Raw genomic sequence first — 24,512 nt, forward strand, 5'->3', positions numbered from 1 at the left:
GCGACTTTGGCTTTCATTCATTTCCAGGCATGCGAATGCGACAGCCGCCAGTGGGCGGGGTCGGGTGTGGAAAGCCGTGGAAGTGGAGTAGGCCTGAATGGCAGGCTCGGCGAGGTCGTACAGTACAGTGAGTACTACTACGCGACTTACAACTGCAATTACAACTACAACTGAACCCGCCGCCCGCCGCCCCTCCACCTGTTGGCGCCTGAAGTAAAGGGGTTGCTCCGTGCTTGGGCCGGCAGATGGCGGCGTTTGCCGGGGCTTGCGTACAATGAGCCAGCAGCGATGTTAACTGAAAAATGCTTTTCACTTCGCCTGATGACGGGAAGTTGGGTTAGCATTTGTGTTTGGCTTTTGGGGTTGCCTTTCGGAGGGGCAGCCGGCGCTGCTGGTGGTGGTTAGTAACTGTTCATGCTGCCAACCCCCCTCCTCCTCTCTCTTCCTACCGTTCCGTGGGGGCATAGTGCACTGAACTTGCCGCCAACTAAACATGCTCTGCGAAACTCCTTTAATTGGGAAAGCATATACGGCCGTAAGTATTTCTTTGGAAAAAAATGGTTTATTATTTATTCTTTGATGGTGCATGTAAGTATATGTAATCCAATAAGATATATGTCCATTAAATGTAGCGGCTTGTAAATTGGTATTTTTGGATTTTATCAAAGCAGTGCATAATACGCTAGTCTGACATAATAATTTGTCAAAAAAAAAAAATATATATATATATATATATATATTGTATTTTTGTATAGATTTTTGGATATCGTAATATCGTTTGCTCGAAGTTCACATTGTCCTTATCATTTGTGTGGGGTACATGTTGTCGTGGAGCCGTCTTGAGGGAGTTGGTTGGGGTTTCAGGGCAGATATTGTCCATGGTCGAATTGCCACTTTTCCTTACTACTGGCGTAGCCGTGGTCCGGCAGCACCTTGGGCGTGCGATACAAGCTCTTCGAGTAGTTCAAGTAGTCCTAGAAGACAATCACCCATAGCTATAGCTTATGGAGGGGACCTATCTCACCTAGACTCACCTTTTCGTTCTTCCGCTGGCGGGACATGTTGTACAGATCCGCGCTTTGTGCATCCGCCGGTTGCACTTGCAGCACGGCCGAGCTGTTGGGGCTATTCGTCGGCTTGGAGTGAGACTTCAGCTTCAGCTTTAGATCAATGGCCGGCGGCGGCTCGTGCCGGATGCGCTGCTCGATTTCGTACAGCTCTTGCTGCATATTGGGAACGGTAAACGTAAATAGATATTACGCAGAGTCGGACAGTAGCCTACCCTGTTCTTGTAGACCATGCAGCAGGCGCGCAGCGTAAAGTAGTAGATGATCTCTACGCCGGAGAGCAGCGAGAAGCCCAGGAACAAGCTGGCAATGCCGCCGAACGAGACCAGCAGATCCACCCAGCCGAAGAGCACCTCACGCTTGTACCGAATGATGGGCCAGGTGAGGAACTCTACCAGTACGCCGGACGCTTCGGCGCGATCCATGCTTTTGGGATTGGAGTAGGGGAGGTAAAAGTAAGGTAAATATCAAAAGGAAGCAAATTCATTCAATTCAGACTTTACAATTTCATGAGCTTGTCTATGTTGAAAACCGTCTTGGAGCAGCTCAGCTCGCACTGCAGGCAGTCCTTGATGTTGGTTATGTTCAGCTTATATTCATTGAGGCAGGAGAAGTCCTTGACCGTACACATGGGCACATTGTCTAACGGAAAAAGGAAGCCACGTCCAATAAATCTGACTCCATTAGAGACGGTGTGACTTACTGATGGGCTTGTAGAAGGACGGATTGCATTTGCACAGCTTTATGGCCTTGGTCATGCGGCACTGCTTCATGCAGGACGAGAAGGTGTACGAGTCTGGAAAGTAGTTCAGCTTCACCTCGTCGCGAAAGATGCACTTACGCTGGCCAATTGACAGCTGGCGTGCATCGTCTGTGGTGTAGGTGTTCTTCTTGGAGATGCGCACTTCCACCAGCTGATCGTCGGTCCAGTCGATTTGGGCATTGAAGTCCGATCCGAAGTACTCCTCGTTCGAGAAAATAAATATCTGCGAGGCAATAAGAGTCAATACTAGCCCAACCGTCAGATCCACACAGGGAGCGAACTCACCCGAGAGGTACTATTGGGCAGAAAGAAGAGGGCCCACTTCTTGTCCGTTTCATAGAGGTCGTGCGGCGGGCCAGTCTTAGAGCTGAAATACCGATTGAATGTCTACTGACTAAGGCATAATTGATGTGGGGGACTTACTCCTCTGTTGCAGTTGACATGAAGCGACTGTTGAAGGCATAGCAGAAGCCGTGCTCCGTGTAGATGGGGTGAAAGTGATCGCAGCAGACGATATCCTCATCCCGATACTTGCAGGAAATCAGCGTACTCTCGCACGGGATTTGCGCCCGAAAGGCCCATTCGCGCAAGGTGTGCTCCGCCAGCTGCTCCGGGGGTATGCCCTCTGCTAGCTTTTCGGCCTCTCCGATGTTGTCAAAGTTGAGCGAGGTAAGCTGGTCCAAAAAAGGGGTAATCTGGTGAGCCTTATCCGCGTCATAGTTTCTGAAAAAAGAGGAGAGTTAATGCCTAGTCGTAGTCCGCTAGGACGTTTATTAACTTACGCCAGAGACTTGTAGACCTCTTCATATGCTTTTGCATGATCGAAGGCCATCTCTGGACAGACCACCGTGGTGGGAAAGACAACGTTCTGATTGTGAAAGTCCGTGTCGAGGCCGGTGATGGTGGGATTCGTTTGGAACTTCTCCCACAGGCTCATGATAATGACCAGGGCGGTGACTGCACCAATCGAGGTGAAGCAGAACCACATGAACTTCTCGCCAATGGGCCGACCCGTCTCTGCAATGTAACGCACGCCGTGCAGGGTGGAGTTCTGGAAAAACTCCTTCGTCTGGTAAATAAGACTGCGACGAAAGATGACCAAGGTCTCAATCAGCCGTTGCCGCGTTGTCATCACAGCCGTATGATCCGTTTTCTCATACGGCATTTTCGTTTCAGGAACATAGCTCAGGAGCCGAACCCTGCAGCGTGCCGCGCTACCTTTGCAACTAATCAACTGAGCTCCAGCGCAGTCGCTTTTGAGTACAGCCGACCGTCTGTTGTGGTCATTTTGAGCTATTGTCGCACTAAAAGCCTTTCATTGTTTATGCATTAGTGCGCTGACTTTGATTGACCCCAAAAGGCATTGATTAAACGCGAACGTATGTAGCATTTGCTTATCTTGATACCTCATTAACGTTTACGGTAATGTCCTGCTGTCCTGCCGCCCCTTCTGGTGTGTCCTGGTCGATTCTAGCCTGGCCTGACCTAGTCGCATCAAGTCACGGCATAGGGGTGCGTGGCAGTGCGGAAGGGGCGTAACTGCCCGCGCTCCTTCAAAATGGCGCCAGCCACGATCGTCCCAAGTGCTCGGGCTGTTATTAGAGTGGGTCGGTCGGCAGCTGCTGCCGGTCTAATTGGTCCGTAGTCTGCGCGATTTCCGGCGGCGCCGAAACCAAAAAGCAAACAACAACAAGCTTCAAGAACTAACTAACCCACTCACACACAAACCGAGCCAAGAAGTTCACAAGTTTTGTGTGAACTCCTGACACGGCCATGGAGCGGACGGCGCTTTGTTTGTCTGGCCAAGTGGCTACAGCTACAGCTACAGCTACAGCTACAGCTACAGCTACAGCTAAAGAGCCAGAGCTCCGGCTCAAAGCACAAATGAAGTGGTTTCAAGTTTCAGCGCAGCATCACAGACAGACGAGAGCCAAAAGGAGCACTGAGCCTCGAACAAAAGGGCTGGCGATCACGAGATGACCCTGATTCCGTTCGCCAGATAAGTGCAGCGGTGCCTGCAGCCTGTGAGGACCTCCGCATTTGCAGTCCTCTGTCATCTAGAGTTTCAATTCGGCGCCAGAGACCAGCTCTCCTCGTCTCCCGCTCAGCTCTCGTTCGGCATTCGTTCGCACAATCGGCTCCCAGCAGTGCAGCCCCATCCAATTAATCGCTAATTTGCAATTTGCAATTTCCCGATCTCTATTACAGGTGCTGCTGCACTAGGACACTCTCGCAAGGATTAGCACTGTGGAGTGGCCCCAACTACAGCTAACCGCCTGCAATTACGCGACCCACTTAGGCGAATGCCTCAAGACATGCATATCGATCTACTCTGAGGAAGAGCCTTAACGTTTTGCTAACCAATTTGTAACGTATTTCGCTAAAAAAGATAAAGATGCCTAGTGTGCTTCAGAATGTAGATACATATACATATATTTAAAATAAATGGAAGAGAATATGATTTCCCAGATAAGTTTTGATGGAGTATTTACCCAGGTTGGCATTGTGAACCTTCTACAACACAGATATATGGAGCACTCCTAAAGATGCTAAAGTGCCAATTCGCTAATATGAAAGAGCGTAGGCGACGGAGGTAACGGACTGCAAAGTACTGAACAAAGTCAGCTCCAAATCATTGTAGAATCTAGATATATACAATTTAATATGTCTTCAATCTTAACCAAATAATAAATGTCAAATTCAGAACTATAAATTTTTACCCCAGAGGGTGTCGATATCTTCGATATTTCTATTTCATCTAAGTTAAAAGTTTATATGATTAATAAAGTTCTAAATATACTAAGATAATAGGAGCTCTAAGTATTTATGTGAAATGATGTATAGCCAAATCTGATAAATAAGATAATCTTTCGCAATCGTAAATGAGTGTAATTTGTAAACTCTATGAGAGAGCTTCTTAGTCAATCTACATGCAATAGATAGATGTGTACAAGAACTTTATGATCAATCGACCTGCATAGATGCCGTAAATATTTATGAGTCATCTTGACCGTTCAGTGTATTGAATTAGTCATAACAAATAGTTCCCATGAGGCTATAGTTAGTATGATAAAAAATCAATCCATGCGAGTGTATCACATCTTCGGTCATCCGCTAATAAATTTGTTCGCCTGCAATTTATGTTGTCCTTTTTTTATTCAATGAGCGGACTTTTTCTTATCAGCGATCATTTGTCAAACCGTTGCGAGAAGCTGGCCGCAAAACGAGAACCGAGCGGAAAAAGCGAGAAAAAAATGTGAAGGCCTGGCAAAGTTAGCCGACGAAGGGAAATGGGGCACAGGTAGGGGCAATTGCAACAATTTGTTGGCTCCAATGCCGCGCCGGTTGACAAAAATCAACGCCACCGCCATCTGCACGCTTATAAATAAGAAATCCAATAAGAAGTCCGCGCTGAACTGAAACCGAATCCTGGGCCTTTTAGTTTTTGTTTTCTTTTCTTTTTTGTTCTCCTTATTCGCAGCGCGCAGTCACAGAGCTGAACCGGCCAACTGAAACTCGTTGTAGGTTCGGACAGTGCGTACATACATATATATATGTGTGTGTGTGTGAGTATTAAGTGAAGCAGCAAGATCAAGAACACGAAGCTCGCAAGCCCAATTCTCTCGTTGTGAATTTGCCAGACGATCTGCCAGAGAAGACACTGTGCGTGTATGTGTGTGTGTGCGTGAGTGCGCTGCTATGCCTTTGTGTGTGTGTGATTAATGGTAATTGCTTTTATGATTTCGTGTGTATGTGTGTTTGTGTGTGTGCTGTGCTTGCCACGCTTTCCGCCAGCAATTTGTTGCTGTAATTTCGCTTTTAGTCGCAACAGCTGCCGCCAAGCCAGAGCCTTGGTCAGAGCCACCCAACCACTCCACATAGATAGACTCCAAACACACACACACACACACACACACATACACACACACGCACATATATAGCCACATATAAATGGAAAATCAGTTTGAAATGAGCGAAGTTATAATGTATATCTATTTAAAATTGAGTTTACTTTTTACTCTTCACGTGATTAATGCCCAGCTCTATCGACTGCTGGAGCTGCTTCACAGCCGACTTGAGGGCCTCCTTTTCGGACTTGTCGAGGCAGGGCAGCCCGTGGTTCTTGGCGATGCCGTTCTTGTTGAAGCTGAGAGGCGTTGCGAAGAAGCAGGCCTCGGTCACGTTCGACTCAACGTAGGCGCACTCTAAGGGCGTTTTCTCACCCTTGAGGCCCTTGAGCAAAACGTCGACGAAGCGATGCGCGGCGAAGGCCATGGACAGGGTGGCAGATCCTTTGCCTTCCTTGGCCTTGATGATCTCCTCGCCACCGTTCTGGATGCGCTTGATCATCGACTCAAGGCACTCCTTGCTGGCGTTCAAAGGAGGCTGGCACTGCGACATAATGGGTAAAATCGTGGTACCGGCATGTCCACCAATGACTGGTATCTTCACCTTGGTGGGACTGATCTTCAGATAGTCGCCAATGAATCTCTCGGCGCGCACGCAATCCAGTGTGGTGACACCGAACAAGCGCTTCGGATCGTAGACCTTATGCTGTCTGAGAACCTCGGCGGCCATCGGGACTATTGCATTGACGGGGTTCGTGACGATCACGACCATGGCTTCGGGTGACCTTTTGGCGATCGCAGTCACCGTAGCCATGACTATGTTTCCATTCACCTCGAATAGCTGTTCGCGGGTCATGCCTGGCTTGCGGGCCAGGCCGGCCGTAATCACTACCACGTCGCAGCACTCCACTGCCTTCTCGATCTCCTCGGGTCCCTGCATGCCCCGCACAGAGGCCGGCGCGGACACGTGTGACAGGTCGGCGGCCACACCCTTCACGCCCTGGACGTCGTGCAGCCTGAGGTCCTTGATCCGGTGGTCTTTCATCATCAGCAGCGACAGCGGCTGCCCAATGCCGCCGGAGGCACCAATAACGGCCACCCTAAAGTTGCGCTGCTGTAAGAGTCAGCCTTTATTGTATTCACATCGGGTACTGCAGCTGATCTTACCAATTGGAGATGGCATCTTATCGGGCTGCGGTGAGAGCACAAACAATTTTTCGCCAAGAATAGGCACCTGGTTCTACCACCAAACATATTCACCAGCTAAACTAGTAGCAATTTTATGAAGAACAAACCGGTACTGGGGAAAATACGTTACATCTATAAAAGTTCAGAGAGTAGAAAAGTATTTTAGACAGATCTATGAAAATGTACTCGAGCCATTGATGTATAAAACAAAAATACTTGATTGTCGATTTGTGTAGTACGCAGTATTTCATTCGCATTATCGACAGATACTACTAATAAATAACAATAGAGTCATCATCAACAGTATCACATGAAATATTAAGAGAAAGACCAATTCGCATTTCAATAAAATATAATCAATCGAGTTTTTAGTAAAAACTACAACTTGATGTCCTATGGTACTAGGGACACATATTTCTGATAATTCTATTCAAGAGATTTTGCCAGTTGCAGTTGCTCTAAAAAAAGAACACAATATTGAGCCCCAGCCTTTAAATAGTTACACATTTATGAATTAAATATTTCGTTTTATTCACACACAATATAAAAAACTGTATTACTTCACTTTGTTTTAAGAAATTACATAAAAAAAATATATATATATTATGCAGCTTGAGCATTGCCTGCCTTAAGAGCTACGGAACTACATAATTTTGAACTAACAAAACATGAAATAAAGGAGAGCACTTATACTTAGTAAATATAATTGATGTTTCACTTAACATTTTATTGATTTTTTATAATAATGTGTCTCTCTAAAGGCAGGCAACAAACAAGATTAATTAAAATAATAATAATAATGGGCAGTTCGTCATGCAACTGCTCGGATCCTGTTTTAAGTATTTTACGCATATTCAAATGATCAGTCGCTCTCTTCTAAAGACAGCGACCGGTTGTGGGCATAGCCCGGCGACACTGGCATCGGACTGGTGTCCTGGCTAACCTCGCGATACTTGCTGAAAATGCCGCGCATTTTGTTTAGAGGCGTTTGGAATGACTGTGAGACGGAGGCCACAGTAAGTTTCTGATGCACGGTAGCCATTGCAAGGGAGGCAAACGACGGTAACGGCGAGGAAGTCGGTTTCGGCGATGAGGTAGCCAATTGCCACGACTTGTCTGGCGTTCGCTGCGATCGTGCCGGCTTCGGAGGAGTCGTCGGCGTTCCTGCAGTCTGCCGACGCAAGGCCGCTGCGTTTATCTTGGGCGTGGCGAGCAAGAATAGACGTTTCGGCTGAATCACCGTATCGCTGTCACTCAGAATACTGCTGGATTTACAATTGGATGCGCTGCTCATCGAATTGGGCGGCGTGCCGATTAAATGCGATGGCTTATGCAACTTTTGCACATTCTTCGGGGAGGGGAAGCTGCATATGGACGGGGCAATGGATTAGTTATGTTTTCATTCAACGCTAGTTGCTACTCACAGATCCATCTCGGCAGAAGAGAAGTTTTCCATGGCTGTTTGCCAGGCATGAACGAACGGCAGCGTCTCTTTATCAATGTCCACGTGGAAAATAGCGTTGAGCACATCTAAATCTCGCTTAGTTGGCTCCTTACTGCAATGGATTGAACAGCTCATATAGCGTCTCAATATTTAAAATATGTTTTTGAATTTACCCAAAGATAAAAAGCTCGTAAGGAGGATCCACATCACACGACAATATGGGCGACTGGCTTTCGGGTGGCGTCATAAATACCTCCTCATCATCGTTGCTGTCCTCACCACCACCACATTCGAACTGAGGATCAGTGAAGGCGGTTAGAATATACACAAGTACTGATATATTTAGATGTATAAAGCACTTACAAAGAAGGAATCATCGTTGGTGTCGTCGTCCTCATCATCGTTATCATCATCATTGTCGTTGCTGCGCCAGGTGTTCGTTTCGGGAGTGGGCGCAGCGGCATCCGCATTGGGCGCGGCAGCGCTCTGAAGAGCGACTGCGGCCGAGGCCAGCATTGTGGTGGCGTTGGCAAAGTCTTGCGCTTGGGCCCGCATCGATTCGGTACGCTTTCGCCTGCTCGTCTTCCGGCTGAGATTCGCGTCCCACACACAGTTGCAGCACTGCTCCAGCTCCCAGGCGGCAGAGCACAACTCCTCGGTCTTCAGTGCGTCCGGCAGCTTGACAGTCGGGGTCTGCTCCAGCACAAGCAGCATGCTGTCGCAGACGCAGTGCAAGTGCTCGCGTCGCTCGCCATTCAGCTGCAGCATCTTGCGCAGCATCTGCGTCAACTGGTTGCGCAGCTGGGCGCTCACTTCCTGCGAGTTGGCTATGTAGCTGGCTACTAGGTGAGCGATGCGCGAGTGCACCTTGCCAAAGTCTACACTAATGAAGCGTGCGTCGTCCTTGAAGCTCACGATGAGGGATTTCAGTCTTTTGAGCTCGGACAGTAGTGTGTCATTGATGGACACCATGTTTCCAATGTTATTGATGAGCGTTTTGGTGATTCGTTTCGCGAACACCTGCAGCGACTTCTCCACACAGGTGTACGGCGTCATTACTTGCGTAATGGAGACAGAAGAGGATTCAGAATTGTTGGACTTCGATCGGTCAGCCACTAAGTCTATATACTGACGCATTTGAGAAAAGTTCCACGCCTGGTCGGATTTCTCCGCCAGCATGCAGGCTTGCGCCAGCTCGTTCTTGGCAGACAGATAGCTCTCTAGACGGCGAAGGCCATCCGCAGAGGCCATGTCGACAAAGGCGTCGAGAAAGTCCCAATACTCGCGCCACTCCAGCTGCTCTTGGCGCGCCAACTGTCGACCGACCACCTCAAGGCCTTTCTCAATGTCGGAGTTCTTGATGTGGCGCTCGCGGAAACTGTCGTTCAATGTGGACACGGACATGTTCAGACTCAGCTCGGCTACGTCCAGTGATGAATCCATAATAATCGGAGACGCGGAGTTGTCGCGATATTTTAAAAACAGGTCCGGCTTCATTTGACGTATGGGCGTTGAGGGCATGCCGCCTCTGTTATACGTGCAATTATTGTTGTGCTCAATGGGGTCCATATCGGTGTTGGGCACCAAGCCCTCCTCTTGTTGGGGTTTGTGATTTCCGTTGGCTTCGTTGAGTGATGCATTTAACGCCGCGGCTCGTGGGCTGAACAACGCGCGCCGCCTCGACACAATGCCGGTGCTTTCGTTGAGAAATGCCTTGCTCGGCGACTTCATGGGCGAGATGTAGCTTGAGTTGGCCAACGGCGAGGCCACATTGCTGCCAACACGCGGCGGCGTCTTCCAGCGGCGAAAGAAGTTCATGGCCTGCTCACGCGGCATAGGCCCAGCCAAGGCGCTAATCTTAAGGTCCACATTCAGGCGGTCCGACTCGTCTGACTTGTGCTGCAAGATCTATAAATTGGAAGCATTTGTAGATGATTAGAGTTGCAAGCGACAATAGCAACAACAACAATACTAACCGGCGGATCATTGGGCGTAAAGGGATGTCCAACTTGCGGTGGCAGCTGGTTGCCTACAGCGCGCAGCACGGGCACATAGTGAGGCTCCGACAGGAGAAGCTCCAGCTTCTTGATCACCACTATGCTGGCATTGGGTGCACGTTGGCATATAATCTGATGGGAGGGAAGCCGTTAGGCAGGCCTACAAGTGCATATTCCAGTGGGTTACTTACGTCCTTGGGGTGCATACCTTCCGTGTTCTTCAGCGACTTGCACTGCGGATACGAGGTCAGCACCTCAACAACGGCAATGTGCCCGTTCTTGGCGGCGAAGTGCAGCGGCGTCTCGCCACGCCCCTTGTCGGGCATGTTGAGATAGTAATCGAGCAGATTCACATTTAGAGCGGCGCACATTTCGCTGCTGCTCTTCTTGCCCGCATACAGCTGGGTAAACTCGCGATCCGAGACTATCTTCAGAATGAGATCAGCGACGCGTGCCTGATTGACTTGGGCGCAGATGTGCATGGCGTTGTAGCGATAGCCCTCCTTCAAGCTAGTCGGCGTGTCCCCGCTGCTGATCAAATAGCGGGGGTTGTCCCAAACTGTACGCTTGACCCGCTCATAATTGCCAGCCTCGATTTGCTTGCGGAACTCGACAAGCTCTTGCTTAGTGGGCGCCCGGAACGGCGGACGCTCGCCAGTTAGCTGAGTGCTGCTGTTGCTGCCAATGCTATTGGCGTTGCCAACGGTAAGGCTGCTGCTGCTGCTGCTGCTACTGCTGTTGTTGTTGCTGTTGTTCGGCAAGGATAATAGCATGCTCGACATGGCCAATGGGAGACCGGAGCAGGGAGACGCACTCGTGCTGTTGGTGGGCGACGAAGAAAACGGGCTCTCTGCGTTAGTAGAAGTCGATTTGTAGCTCAAGGTTGTGGGCAATTGCACCGGCTCTGCGAAAACAATTGGAGATAAAAAATATAGAAATATATATATTTTTTGTTATTTATGTTTGTTGGCACTGTACGTATGAGTAAGTAGATTTTGTTCTGACATATACTTACTGCTGGAAGGTTTCGCCTTGCCGTAGCGCTTCAGCGACTGAATGCTCTCGAAGCCGAATTGTACGTAGCTCTCGGCCTGTTCACGGTTGGGAAATTCGCGCAGACGCGCCTCCTTGTAATGGCGCAAGACGTCCAGCGCCTTGGATTTCTCCTTGAATATCAGCCAAAGCGGCGAGTCGGCTGGAAAGGATTCAGGGATTTCAGCAAGTTATTTCAACAGTTCGGCTGACGGGCGAGTGAGCGACTGATCGAGCGAATGAAACAAAAACAAATCTGTCAGCAGTTGTCACTCGCTGGCTGTCTGGTCACGCCATCTGTGCGGATAGGGCGATGCCAGACAGAGCAAGAAATGCGCTGAGCAAAACAAACAGCATGCTAAACGGCGAGCGAGTCGCCGAGGTCGCGAGGGACACCGGGAAACAGAAAGCGTACAGCGGACTGCGAATAGCGGGCAACGGACGCTTTTGACGCGGAACAAAACCGTTCGACCACAAAGGGAAATAACAGAAAACAATCCGTGGGCGACGATGCTCGCGCGACATCAATAATGCTCGCGAGAATGTGCGTATGACGCAGCTATTGGCACGCAATTATTCTCTATTATTGCTCTTGTTTATGTTTCGGAAAGACTCTCTGAACTCAGTGGGCTGCTGGGCGAACGAGGCTGGCGATTGGATTGAGGCGCGACGTACATGCCACCTCGACTAGGCGAGCCAGGTCGATTTAAATATGGAAACATCGTCGTGCACTCTTTCTGTTGGCCATCTCAGCAGCTCATACTTATTTAAAATAGAAACTTAAATAAATACAAAAGTGTACTTATGATACATATGTATGTACATACATACATTGGTATATACATACAGACACACATACATACATATATTGCATTTGATGCGCTGGCATGTGGGGCGATCATATGAACGTTATTTGAAAAGGAGCTGCTTTGCTCTTCACTCACTTGGTTTATTTGTATAACCAAAGCACAGAGTCATAAATATTTACTCTGGTCATCCAGCACATATTTGTTTATAGTAATCATAATCAAATAAAAGCGTTTCATGTGGGGAAAATCGAAACCCTTTCTCTGGCGAGAATAATAATAGAGTAAATACTCCTGCAGTTGGTTTCCATGACAGTCTAAGCTCATAGGGAATTGATACAGAGGCGGAAATGGGAATTGAATAGGTTGCCAAATATTTGCTTATTTATAACTACTTGATCGATGGTATTGGCAGAAGTGGAATATCTGCAGCTCCGCAGAGCTGAGCCACACACTTTCCAATATAAACTTGCGCTTGGCCGTGCTCGCAAATAAACAAAGCACATTAATTAGATTACGTTGTGTCAGAGGTGCAGCAAACCGATTCAATTCACGGCCGTAATCGTACGTTGCCCATATTTGTTTACAATTCGTGCATCGATGACGCTGCTAATCCCACACCCACTTTCCTGTACTCATCGGAGCCGTGCAATTGATGAGATGATGCAGCCGGCAAGCAGCAACACATCAAAGCCCAACACGAAATTCAATTGATTTAATAGTTTCTTTGCATATCTGGCGTAAAGGAATTTAGGAATTCACTTCGTGCTGCCTTTTTCCTACCAGGGAGCTATCAAAATAGAGCTTCGATTTAGGAAAAGCAACAACAGATATTTATGGGATATTAGAAAAATAAAGTGAATTTCGCAACTTCACGAAATGCAACAAGTACACGGATTAATTTGATGATTTCCCGAATAAATTGGCAAGCTAAGCAAACTGAAGTGTGCTCAAATGTAGCTGTTAGATTCAAATTACAATAAATATTTCAAATATTTGTTTGTTTATTAACGAAAATATAAGAAACTTTTATGAGGAAATCAGCTGATGCGCATTAAGTCGAAGCTGGCTCTACATACCGTGAGTATTCTCACCTGAGTGCGCTTAACTTTCTTTGACAACGTTATAAATACCATCTGCAAGCGTATCGAAAATGGTAACTGCGATGCGCAACAAATGACGCCGCCGCTTCCTTAAAACGCGCGCTTTGATTACGTTACGGCACGAAACAACAAGCTCCAATACAAACAAACAAGTGCGTATGTGCGTATGTGCGTGCTTGTTTATGTGTTCATGGTCGCTTATACGTATATATGTATGTACATAGGTATGCATGTTGATTTGTCTGTATGTATGTATGTACGCTCATATTTATATTTGTATGGACGTACATATGCACCTATTATTCACATAAATATGGCGACACGCCTAGGCTGCAGCAACAGAACTTACGTGGATATTCAGGATCCTCATATGCTGACGATTCTTCTGCCCCACTAGCCGGACATTCTGGCGGAATCTTGATGTTGTCCGCGGCTATGGAGCCCGCACATTGGGTTAAATTGCCCTCAAAGCCCGCCTTGGAAGGCGGTATATAGACGCCAAAGTAAGCCATGGATGCCAACGCCTGCCACTGGTGTCAGGGATGCTAGTCGAATCCAACATGCAAACATAACAAAAAGATTCATATAAAATGCATTGCAAATATATGTAGATGAGAGCAAGATTCTAGGAGTCGCAAACAAAATGACGTCGAACGCGCGACCACTCACGCCAATGGAGTTTCAGTTTCTGCATCATTGTCTTACCGTTATAAAACACTACAGGATTATTCAGATACAACTTCACATTTAATTTTAAGATATAATATTATTTGATCCACCATGCACACGAAATTCGCGTATAATTGCAACAAATGGATGTGTTTATGCTTGAGTTCGAAATGCAATGCAGTGTCGTGTGGGGATGGCAGAATGTATCGATATGAAAATATCATTCCGGTAGTCGGCACGATTGTCGATAGAGACTCGTTCATCTATTCGATATATTGTAATTTTTGTGATAGCACCACTAACCAGAGGGCATCGTGCATCGTGCAACTATCGACATGAGGGATAACTCATCGATATCTGATAAAAATGATTATCGGCGCACATTTGAATTAATACATACTGCCAGGAACAAAAATTTCGCAATATTTCGCAAAAATACAAACCATATTTTATATTTAGCCATATTAAAATTGGCCTTTGCCGTTAATAATTCAGAATGTCAATCGATCACGCGTTCCACAAGCGATTTATTTAATATTAATATTTATTATGTACCAGAGATATAATTTTTTATATCAAAGCCGATTTAGAAAACATTTAATAATAGGCGTACCAAAATATTTTGGTTAAAAGTAGCCCAGTAACCAACAAGCCATTGGCAACAATTATTTAGAAAGGATCGTTTATACAATTACCATTTCGTAAATTGAGTAATGGACATAATTGTTAAAATTGTGTCTTTACAATTTCGACAAGCAAAATTGACAAAAAGTCTTGTGGCAGTAAACAGTTTATGTGTGTGAATTTTATAGTAGTATGTTTAATTTATTTGTAATACAATAATTTCATATAAAGTTGCACTATATGCTAAACTGGAAGGAATGATTGCGTTTAATTGTTGGACAGACACATATCGAAATTATATAAATATTACATACATATTAATCACGAAACTCGAAAGAAACGAAATAAAGTTATTGGAAAAATACTCAACAATATTAAAATTAGAGTTTCATAAATATTAAAACATAAATATTAAGTTAAGTTCCTATAGTAAACGAGTATATACATATGCATATAAAGAGAGAGAAAGTAAGTCGAACTTTACTGAAATAATTGAGAATACAAATAAACCAGGAATGCTGTCACACATACATACATACCGACACACGTGTATTAATATGTAAATATGTATGGGTACCTAAAGAGAATCCTTCAATATTCAATGTTCAATATTCAATTTGCAGACAGACAGTATCAACAGTTAAAACTATGCAAATAACATTGCGCCCTTAAAGTATATATTATATAGACGTACTAAACATAATTTTGGTAGTTGGCTTAAAACTAGTCGCTCGCTTGGTTGCCTACAAGCCCTTTGAGCTGCACGAATGCCTATCAATTAGTAAATACATACATCTGGCCCGCCCGGGGAGGGCCGCTGCTTAAATGCTACACTGCGCTCCGTGGCGCCTACTTAATGATTATGATGTGTGTTTGCTGTTTGTGAAGGTCAGGATAGGTCAGTATCTGGGCCACAATGGAAGTACTGAACAGATGATGACGCGACGATGACGATGACGCTACCCATGCCGATGCCGATGGCGATGAGGCGAGGCTTCCTGCTTCCACAGCAGACAATCGAAATTAAAGCTTTGTATGTTTGACCGTGTCCGTCCAATAGTTCTGTATTGTCATCGCCTCCAGGGAGTTGAGGAAAGAGTCATTGTCCAGGCTGTACATCTCATCCGAGTTATCCTAAACGGAAAGCAAAAGAGAAGCTCAGTTAGTCGGGCCTATGGTGCACGCTGCCCGCAGGCAATTGGCCAACGAATCCTTACACTTACACGCATCGTGCTATCATCGATGTACACGCTCGAGTCGGGCTCGCTAAGCGCCTGCGGCTTGTTGACGAAGCGCCGACGATATAGCACAATGCCAATGGTGCCCACCGTGCAGCAGATGCCAAAGACCGTGAAGCAAATGGCCGAGATGGCGCCAGCGTCCAGGAAATAGGTGCGCTGCAAGAAGAAGAAAGCAAGAGGAGTGAACAAATGCTCACAGCAGGAGCTCTGGCGATGCTCACTTGTATGGCCAGCGCCTCGGACGATATGTTGCCCTCGTCCGCGGCCTCGTAGCCAGAAATGCTGGGCGCCGCCGATGCGGAGCGGGCGAGAAGGCTCTTCGTGTCGCTGGAGTAGTTGATGTAGCGATTGATGTGCTTGTACTCGGCGGAGAGGACCTTGGATTTGCGCGAACGATGCTCGCTTTCGGCCCGGCGCAGCTCATCCTCCTTGTTGGCGTTCTCCAGCGTGAACGACACGCGCTGCAGCTCATCGGATAGCCACTCGGTGTTGATTTTTGGCGTCGAGGGCGTGGCCGGCACGGCTTGGCCGGTGCTGTTCGTTGGCGGGCTAATTGTTGATGTCGTTGTCGCTGTTGTTGCTGCTGCTGTTGGTTTTGTTGTCGCTGCTGCTAATGAGGATGTTGCTGCAATGGTGGTGCTCACAGCGGCAGCACCACTGGCACGAGAGGCAGCTGCCATGCACGTGGCGTTGCAAGCGGAGCTGCTATTTGTACTGCACGGGACGAACGGTTAGACAAGGCAAATCGGAGCGTGAGTGGTGCGTGGGGCACTTACCTTGTGCTACGGCTGAAATTCGTATAGTTGCTCAGTGGCTCGACGGGCACAGCGACAGCGCCCTTTGGCGCCGACGCAAAGTCTGCCGAGCGCTTGAACTCGAACTGATTGTGGGAGAGCGTCAGCTTAACCGTTGCCTCCTCAACCTCCTTGTCCACATCGTCCATGCCTGCCTCGTCGTTGTCATTGTCATCCACATCCACATCAACATCCACGTCAACATCGCCATCAACATCGTCATCGTCATCGATGGAGTCCGAGAAGGGCGCCTCAATATCGTCGACTGCCTCGGGCTGGCTCTCGACTATGGCGACGGCGGGCGTCACCTTGGGCGCCGCTGTCGTCTTGATGGTCAAGTCCATGACATTGCGCTGTGTGACCGTCGCCCAGGTCTGGCTGGCCGTGGTCTGGTATAGCTTCGTTGTCTGTCGACGGCTGTCAGCATCATGGCTGGCCGCCTCGGTCCGCTCCAGCAGGCGCTCCTCCTGCTGCGTAGTTGACTCTAGGCTAACCTCGTGACTGGGATATGTGTGCACATGTGTGATGCCATTGGGCAGCAGGACCACTGCAAGAGGGAAGCGTTTCAGCACAATACACAGGGCTAGTCGGAGGAACTTACCACTCAGGCAGGTTACCCAGAACCAGTGCGACCACCAGTAGAAAGTCATGATGCGGCACGTGCTGTGGCCTCGGCCCGGCAATGCGGAGCTGCAAAATAAGAGAGGAGGCAGTTCAGCGTGAGCTCTAGTGTTAACAGGCGTCGATCGTATTTAAGAAAATCCAACAACAATCATTGCTCATCCGCCCTGTGAGTCAGCGCAAGCCAGAGAGAGAGAGAGAGAGGGAGAAGTATGGTATATTTGCAGTAGCCACGATGAAGTCATCGAGTCATTGAACAGTCGTGGAAGTGCTTTACATTGTGCTAAAAAAAAAGAAGAAAACAAGTTTCTCTGTGCGGCCCATGACCAGGCCCGATCAGACCCGATCAGGCATTGCCAATTTTGGTGTCGTCCTCCCCCCTCGGCTGTGTACGAAGGTCGACGACTCGCTCTCGGCCCGGCAGATGACACACAGCCAAATGTGTTTTATCCCGTTCTAAATACATCTCTTTATGTCTTTACGTGACGCCCACTCCGAGCTGTAAGCTGGCAAATTAAACTCTTGTCATAAATAGCCGCCTCTTGTACTCCGAAATTAGCATGCCATCTTTGGGGTGCCAGACTCCAACAATAGAAACGTCTTTTCATATGCACACACACACGTATATACATATGTATATATGTATGTATATATTATATTCGTTACGCTCTTTAGCGTCGGACTGTTTGCTTACTTGCTTGTATACCCTGTAACCAAATCTTGTTGACGCGCACAGCATATTTATTATTTTTGTTTCTTTGACTTTTATTTAAATATTTCTGTATTTGTTGGCTAGTTAATCACGTTGTCATTCTCGGTACTTAAATTTGCTGCTTAGAGATCCATTCACATCATAATCTTACTTTAGCCAAGACGTAACAAATGCTCAGTTCGATCACCTTCGAGCACTTCTGATACCCATTGGTGTGCCGTACACGGTATGCCACAGTCTGGGTGACCCCTTTTCGATGCTCCAATTTGATAGAGTGTATGCTTGGCCTAAAAACCATGTACGCACTCCCAATTGTTTGTGTGTGTGTGTGTGCTTTTTCAGTTTTTGGGTTAATGTCTACAGAAACCAGGCCCGCTGAAAATCGCTCCAGCTGCGCGCTGATAAGATAGTAGGGTGCGAGTGTATGGGCGCGCCTGTATCGACAGCCCATCAGCAATGTCAACTTTGACCCACATTGACCTCGTTGGGCTGGTTACAGCCTTTGACGTCACAGGGCCACGGGCCAGGGGACGCTCTTGACATGTGGCCGAGAGCGATTGAGGTGCCATATTACGTATACGCAGCGCGGAACATTAAACATGAAGCCAAATTATGGGCGACAGTTTATGCATAGCACGAGGCGTTAAAGGTCGGCCAGCCAAATTGTTGCTGCCATCATATTCTACAGCTCACAAATTGAATACAATGCCGTAAAGAATAATAACAAATGAAAAAATGAAAAAAGTAAATAAAAAAATAATAACAATTGTTGCCCAAACGGCGAAGTATGTGTATAAACAAACAAACCATAACAAAACAAAGACCGCACACCGTAACGAATGACACCAAACGAGCAGAGAGACAACACACAGCAAACAGCAGACAACCAGACAAGAGACGTGCTTGTTGGAGGAGCAACTGGCGTTAAGGTGAAGCCGCACCAGAAGCGCAAAAGCGGAACGCGCATGAGCAACGCCCCTAGAAAGAGCAGCAGCTGGAGCAGCAATTTCAAGAAGGCCTTATGTAAATTGAATGCGTTTGTTTTCTTTTGTCTACTGCTTTGATCAACATCATCATCATCAACATCATCATCATCATCATCATATATAGTATTCTCAGATATACAAATGGGGGCTCCAAGTGTCGACTCTATGCGACTGTCAACTTTTCGTGAAGTGCAAAAATTAATTATACTTTAATTTATATTTATAGTTTATTATTTACAATTTGTACATCATACATCACATGTACAGTTAGGCTCATGCAAATAGCAGTGCTGCACTCGGCAAAACATAAATCAAACGAGACGCTGCTTTTCCCGGTGGAAAGATGAAAAGATGCCCACTTTTTACTCCGAGTGCAAAGAACTACGAAAAAATCCCGTTACTTTCGGTCAGAGTTAATTTGTTTCTGATGATTTTTGCGAAATACACCGAAAATACCCCCTTCACAAAAATAGTATTAGTTACTATGCGATGGTCTATAAACATATATAATATACATAGAAATAAGTATTGATGTACAAATATACGTACATATATATATATTTAATATACATATTCCATATGACATTTATGGTCTAATAAATTATATTCCTATCAGCATTATTGTATCAAAGTAGTTCCGATTGCCGTGTTTCGACACAATATATTTGTATACATGTACACACACACATATATACCTATAATGCTAACGTGGTGTGTGGAGATAAATATCAATTTCATGCACCTTTGCTCACCTTTTTCAGGTCAACTCAATTATCGGATATACTAGATTTCAAGTTTAATTACCGTCGTTTATTAGAATGCTATTAGCGTTCTTTAATGAAAGCTTTTATCAAGAGACATATAAAAAAAAAGAAAACATACTGAACTGAACGTGAATATAATATATTTTGCATTCTCCGTGCTTGTCAACAAGTTTGGTATGCTAAATTGAATAGAAAGGATTATTAATATAATAACATGTTGAGCTAGGCGACAGCCTGCATCTATCTGGAAGCATCTCTTGTGCATTTCACTTGCATGCATATAAAGATTCTGTTCTGCTCAAGCGACAACTATATAACCAATGCCAAGGAGACAAAACAACAGACTCGAGTCTTAGGATTATTAGAATATTCCTGTTAAGAATGTATATATAAATAAAAGGAGTTGCTCCTTGCTTAGATTACTATAGCTGACTCTTTAGAGTGCAGCAGGGATCACTCTCGATCGTCTGGTTCTTCGATTCACTCCAACTATTCCCCCAGCAAAGGTAAGATAGTCTGAGAAGGAATGGACTCTACAATCTTTAGATTAGCATAGATCGCTATTCTTAACGATTAAATTCCAGTTTATGCAAGTCCAAATAGCAACCGAATCAATACTCATTATGCAGTTACACAACATAAATAGCTCATGGCAAATATTGTTCTGCAATAACAATGAAATCGCGGTTTGAATAGGACCACAGCAAAGGTAGCCAATTATTGCATCTAATTGCAAACAACGGGCACTTCAAATGGACTCAAGGCCGAGCGGACAGGTCAGTTGAAGCGGCTAAGACCAGTGGAAGCCATTGCAAAATCTCATTTGGGGCTCTTTGGGCCCTTGGGGCGGGATGACAAGGCAAGAAAGCAAAACAGCTAAGGCAAAGGCAAAGGCAAAGGCAAAAGCAAAAGCAAAAGCGAATCAGATGCACTTTCATATGCGAAAGTAAACTACAAACGAAAACTGGCACAAGTGCAGCTCAGAAACTGTCTATACCTGCGTGTGTTTGTGTATGTGTGTGTGAGTGTCGGTAACTGCAATTAAGAGAGGGAAAAAACAAGTGCAACCTTCAAGAAACAACAATGCAAATTGAAAAGCCGTCTGGCCAAATGGCAACAATTAAATGCGGCTTGGTATACATATTATGCAAATGCCAAAATCAGGCATAGCACATAGCGCAAGGGGCGTGGCACACACACACACACATATATACATATATACACCTGCACTGAGGCACAGCAATAATGCGGCTAGCAATGTCGTGCCTCAGGCCAACAACAAAACAAAAACAATGGGAAAGTTCACGCTCACTTTCTAATGTCAGCAGCGGCGCACGCGATGTCACTGGAAGAAAAGTATCTCAAAGGGTGCGCGAGGGGGAGGGTACGGGAGTGGGGGGAAGACTTCTCCTAGCAGCATAGTTTACCACTTTGAGGGTTGCTTAACTATTTACTTGAGTTATGTGTGCGAGTATTTATTAGCTTAGAACTTGGACGCAACTCAAGTGCAAAAGGAACAACTGGAAATGTCTGATTGCAAGACTCTGAGCTCTACGCACTGCAAGCTCTTTGGGGTTAAGGCGCAAATTGCGAAAACTTCCCTTTGGATTGAGCTGACAGAGTTGTGGAAATTCCATTCGATTTGTTTGTTGTGCATTAAATTTCTCGTCAACTCTGTAAACTTCACTTATAGAATGAATCTTTCTATAAAGTTAAAGTCAGGTGATATTACAGAACCTCTGCTCTTGTTGGGATATCCTCGTCTTAACCCCAACTCCCCAACTTAATCTCCAATATGCATAGCGACGAGACAACTTCTGTGCATAGTAGGCTGGGGTTTCTGGGTTTGGTTGGGTTAGGGCCCTTTTTTGAAAGCTAATGTATATTCAAGCACAACAGACACAAGCTAACACGTGTAGCAGACATTTTACAAAATCTACTTTTTTATTGGCATTCGTGGTACTCTCGATATTTGGAAAACGAATCGATTTCTCGATGGAATTTCATGAGATTGCCAAGTCGTCGGGCGGCAGCTCGAGTGCCAGCAGCAGCAAGAAGGAGCACGATGCGGCCTTTCGCAAGCTGCGCCAGCTGATCTGCAAGCTACCTATGTCCGATCAGGTAGTGCTCTACCGCGACCACCAGGAGGTGCAGCACGTCTGCGACAGCGTCTGGCGCAGCGCACACAAGCGCCTGGACTTCCGGCAGCTGGAGCAGGAGCTGAGCGGCGAGCCGCTGTGCTACTTCCTCAACAACATGATGGACCACTTTCGGTATGTGTACTTCACAGCCGATCGCCTTCAGGACAATCTCAATGTGCTGGAGCGAGCCGGTGTCAAGGCACTGAACAGTGTGCAGCACTGCGAGCTGCTGCTCAGCCAGCAGGCGGTGCCGAAGCTAAAGACCAAGCGGCAGCGGGATCCGGGAGCCGGAGATGCCGGACTCGGGCGTGTCGTCGGCATCGCTGCGGTCCTCGGCGGCTCGATGATGCCACAGTGGCCGCTGCATGCCTTGCCCAAAATGCTGCGCAACCTGCGCCGGCTCAAGGTGTACTGCGAGGTGCAGGTGCATTTCATAGAGCAGTTCCAGCAGCTGGAGCTGCTGGTACTCCATGGCGATGTGGCCCAGTCGGCCCTCACGGGCATCTTAGAGCGCTGCAAGCAGCTGAAGCGGCTGTTCATAAAGTGCAAGAATCCACCATCCTCTCTGCAGGGCATCACCTCCGGCCACTGTCTGCAGGACCTCTCGCTGCCCTTGCTGCTGTTCCTGGAGTCGCGCGAGGAGGTCTTGGCACTGCCCTCACTGCACTTGCTGGAGCTGACCTACGGCGAGCAGAAACCCGAGATGGCCATTGAGTGCATGCGGCACGTGCTGGACGCCAAGGCCGACACCATTGAGATTGTCCAAATGAACTGCGCTACCTTCGAGGGAACGTACTGGCTGCGCGATACTGGCCTGGGCAGTTGCACCCATCTGCAGGGACTCGTGCTGAACAACTGCCGGTTCTACGATCGCGAGATACTTGATCTGAACATGCCACGCGTTGAGAACTACTTGGTACTGAGTGGCTGTCCAGATCTCAAGGAGTACCAGCTGCTCGATGTGATCAAGAAGTGTCCGAAGCTCTCGGAGCTCTACCTAATCGACTGTCCACTGCTCACCGGCAAGGTGCTGAACGGCATCTACCGCATACGCAGCAGCGAGAAACTTGACTATCCGATTAGCATTATTCTTAGCCGCTGCGACTCCATAAGCAAAGAGTATCAGGATTCGGTGGGTAGAGAAGACAAAGAAGACATTTGTGCATTTGATATCTACTTATATATCCTAACCCATTTCTTGATTTCAGTACGCCGAATATTGGTTCTTCAAGCTGCAAGTGCTCAAGCTGGATCGCCTGCTTGAGGAGAATCGACCGATCGAAGATATGCAGATATTCTTTTACAAGAGCCCGGCCACTGAATGAATTGCTACACTTATATATATAATCCTAAAATGGGACCCCAATTATAGTTGAAGTGATCCCCAAAAAGCCTACGAAAAAAATGATTGGAGAAAGTTGATCTGAACAGTTCATTCGTCTCGATTATTACTGTTAACGGTTGCTATCGACAGTTAGTCTTTGAAGTGTACTGATTTCCTGTTCAACTAAAGTACTTTAAAATAAAGTATACCAAAAAAATACACACATATTTAATGTGTCTGTCGCACACAATTTAGCCGACTCGCGGCCAGAACCAGCCCAACCCAACATAAATTCCACCTCAATGTCAAGTAATTATTATTGTTTTTAGTTTCCTATATTTACACTATATTTACACTATTTACATATAGCTCTTACTTCGCGTGTCTTCCCAAAGCAAGATAAGCAATAACAATAACAATTAACTCATTTCATTTCATACGCTACTGCCACTTGGTTTTTGCATTTCCCAGCCAGATTTCTACATTTGTGGCGAGGCGTCAGCTCTGGGTGGGTGTACTGCTCTTGTGGGTATGTGATTTAACATTTCACTTAAATAACAAACAACTCCGTTTTACTGCAAGCAAATCGAAAGTGTCGGGCCCCGGAATGCGGGCCTGAGAGCAAAGCGAAATTTATGTCGACGGATTTCACTTGGGCAAAACTAAAAGGGCCAGACCAACAAAAGGAACGTCCACATCTTTGATGAACTGAATTAGCAATAGGGTTTTCAGAAGCCCTTTAATGTAATTCCCGCTCAAAGCGAAGTTGGTTTTAGTTTGAACTTAATTTGCAAATATCGGTATATTCGAGCTGTAAATTCTTCTTCTCTTAAGTTTGCTTTAGTATTTTATTTTCTTGAATACTAGAAAAGAGAAAAGCTATACAAACATCCTAGACATATGATAATATTGTGTTGGAATAATGCCAACAATATTTTGAATTGCATATCGAACAATGGGTTTTTAGAAGTCATTTCGTTTACTGAGATGTAGATGTAGATACCAATTATGATTTATGAGAGTGCTCAAGGGACTCCAGTAAAGTTGTGGGAAAGTCAGAATGTTAAAAGGAATAAAAAAGGATATTTGCGATTAATAATAATAGAGTAAATTCTAATAAATGAAAAGGATTTCAGACAAATAAATCAATTCAGTTTTTTAGAAATGCACATATCTATCTATTTTCCCTAAACTCTCTTTAACTATAACAATACTTATACAATAATAACACATTTCCAATAGAATCTTTAGCTGTCATAGACAAGTTGATGAAGACGTATATTGATAGCTGTCATCCCAGCCAAGGATATGCAAATATACATACATTTCATGGAAATAAGGTAGCTTCGTCTCTTCGCTTTGGTCAAAGTAGAAGCAAAACCAATTTC

The 24,512-nt window shown here is 46.2% G+C and overlaps 5 protein-coding genes across 10 annotated transcripts in view; 1 reads left to right on the forward strand and 4 right to left on the reverse strand.

Moving 5' to 3' along the window:
* Positions 1-542: 542 nt before the first annotated feature.
* On the reverse strand, positions 543-3,070 carry ppk23 (amiloride-sensitive sodium channel pickpocket 23). The gene is made up of 8 exons (XM_018109812.3): positions 2,613-3,070; positions 2,254-2,553; positions 2,116-2,197; positions 1,771-2,053; positions 1,571-1,709; positions 1,283-1,493; positions 1,035-1,223; positions 543-974 (listed from the first exon to the last, which is right to left on the reverse strand). Exons 1-8 carry the CDS (start codon positions 2,993-2,995, stop codon positions 861-863), a joined length of 1,701 nt encoding a protein of 566 aa, XP_017965301.1. The 5' UTR covers positions 2,996-3,070; the 3' UTR covers positions 543-860.
* Positions 3,071-5,789: 2,719 nt separating this feature from the next.
* On the reverse strand, positions 5,790-7,087 carry LOC108657276 (malate dehydrogenase, mitochondrial). 2 transcript variants are annotated; one of them, XM_018109818.3, is made up of 2 exons: positions 6,846-7,087; positions 5,790-6,792 (listed from the first exon to the last, which is right to left on the reverse strand). In XM_018109818.3, the coding sequence occupies exons 1-2, from the start codon at positions 6,930-6,932 to the stop codon at positions 5,839-5,841; spliced, it is 1,041 nt and encodes a 346-aa protein (XP_017965307.1). In that variant the 5' UTR covers positions 6,933-7,087; the 3' UTR covers positions 5,790-5,838. The 2 variants fall into 2 exon arrangements, with proteins under 2 accessions (XP_017965307.1, XP_017965308.1); XM_018109819.3 differs by having other exon boundaries at positions 5,790-6,789; positions 6,846-7,086.
* Positions 7,088-7,372: 285 nt separating this feature from the next.
* Positions 7,373-14,140, reverse strand: Ankle2 (ankyrin repeat and LEM domain-containing protein 2). The gene is made up of 9 exons (XM_018109811.3): positions 13,954-14,140; positions 13,598-13,793; positions 11,323-11,502; positions 10,499-11,211; positions 10,287-10,439; positions 8,674-10,218; positions 8,484-8,605; positions 8,291-8,422; positions 7,373-8,230 (listed from the first exon to the last, which is right to left on the reverse strand). The coding sequence occupies exons 2-9, from the start codon at positions 13,758-13,760 to the stop codon at positions 7,729-7,731; spliced, it is 3,510 nt and encodes a 1,169-aa protein (XP_017965300.1). The 5' UTR covers positions 13,761-13,793; positions 13,954-14,140; the 3' UTR covers positions 7,373-7,728.
* A 567-nt stretch (positions 14,141-14,707) lies between these two features.
* LOC108657275 (uncharacterized) overlaps positions 14,708-24,512 on the reverse strand; it is a 29,412-nt gene continuing 19,607 nt past the window's right edge. For 4 of the 5 annotated variants that reach the window (XM_089264940.1, XM_089264941.1, XM_089264943.1 and 1 more), the window contains 5 exons: positions 17,178-17,266; positions 16,559-17,123; positions 16,004-16,496; positions 15,759-15,938; positions 14,708-15,675 (listed from right to left, as the gene is read on the reverse strand). In XM_089264940.1, coding sequence (XP_089121066.1) covers positions 15,565-15,675; positions 15,759-15,938; positions 16,004-16,496; positions 16,559-17,123; positions 17,178-17,226 — 1,398 coding nt within the window. In that variant the 5' untranslated portion in view covers positions 17,227-17,266 and the 3' untranslated portion in view covers positions 14,708-15,564. The remainder of the gene's footprint in view (positions 15,676-15,758; positions 15,939-16,003; positions 16,497-16,558; positions 17,124-17,177; positions 17,267-24,512) is intronic. The other variant, XM_089264944.1, reaches the window with a different exon arrangement.
* Positions 21,519-23,345, forward strand: LOC108657274 (uncharacterized). Its single transcript, XM_018109814.3, has 2 exons — positions 21,519-22,932; positions 23,009-23,345. Exons 1-2 carry the CDS (start codon positions 21,538-21,540, stop codon positions 23,123-23,125), a joined length of 1,512 nt encoding a protein of 503 aa, XP_017965303.1. The 5' UTR covers positions 21,519-21,537; the 3' UTR covers positions 23,126-23,345.

The sequence above is a fragment of the Drosophila navojoa genome, chromosome X (genome assembly GCF_054131105.1).
Source record: "Drosophila navojoa isolate 15081-1374.11 chromosome X, UAZ_NAV_1.0, whole genome shotgun sequence".
Classification (NCBI taxonomy): Eukaryota; Metazoa; Arthropoda; class Insecta; order Diptera; family Drosophilidae; genus Drosophila; species Drosophila navojoa.

What these genes read in the sequence shown, in the direction of transcription:
- ppk23 (XM_018109812.3), bottom strand. Translation starts at nt 2,995, where the DNA reads ATGCCGTATGAGAAAACGGATCATACGGCTGTGATGACAACGCGGCAA. An exon ending in GAGGTCTACAAGTCTCTGGC is followed by an intron (nt 2,554 to 2,612) that starts GTAAGTTAATAA and finishes CTCTTTTTTCAG; the next exon opens with AAACTATGACGCGGATAAGG. An exon ending in ATGTCAACTGCAACAGAGGA is followed by an intron (nt 2,198 to 2,253) that starts GTAAGTCCCCCA and finishes TCGGTATTTCAG; the next exon opens with CTCTAAGACTGGCCCGCCGC.
- LOC108657276 (XM_018109818.3), bottom strand. Translation starts at nt 6,932, where the DNA reads ATGTTTGGTGGTAGAACCAGGTGCCTATTCTTGGCGAAAAATTGTTTG. An exon ending in TAAGATGCCATCTCCAATTG is followed by an intron (nt 6,793 to 6,845) that starts GTAAGATCAGCT and finishes TGACTCTTACAG; the next exon opens with CAGCGCAACTTTAGGGTGGC.
- Ankle2 (XM_018109811.3), bottom strand. Translation starts at nt 13,760, where the DNA reads ATGGCTTACTTTGGCGTCTATATACCGCCTTCCAAGGCGGGCTTTGAG. An exon ending in TGAGGATCCTGAATATCCAC is followed by an intron (nt 11,503 to 13,597) that starts GTAAGTTCTGTT and finishes AATCCTTTCCAG; the next exon opens with CCGACTCGCCGCTTTGGCTG. An exon ending in TCTTCTGCCGAGATGGATCT is followed by an intron (nt 8,231 to 8,290) that starts GTGAGTAGCAAC and finishes GTCCATATGCAG; the next exon opens with CTTCCCCTCCCCGAAGAATG.
- LOC108657274 (XM_018109814.3), top strand. Translation starts at nt 21,538, where the DNA reads ATGTATATTCAAGCACAACAGACACAAGCTAACACGTGTAGCAGACAT. An exon ending in GCAAAGAGTATCAGGATTCG is followed by an intron (nt 22,933 to 23,008) that starts GTGGGTAGAGAA and finishes TCTTGATTTCAG; the next exon opens with TACGCCGAATATTGGTTCTT.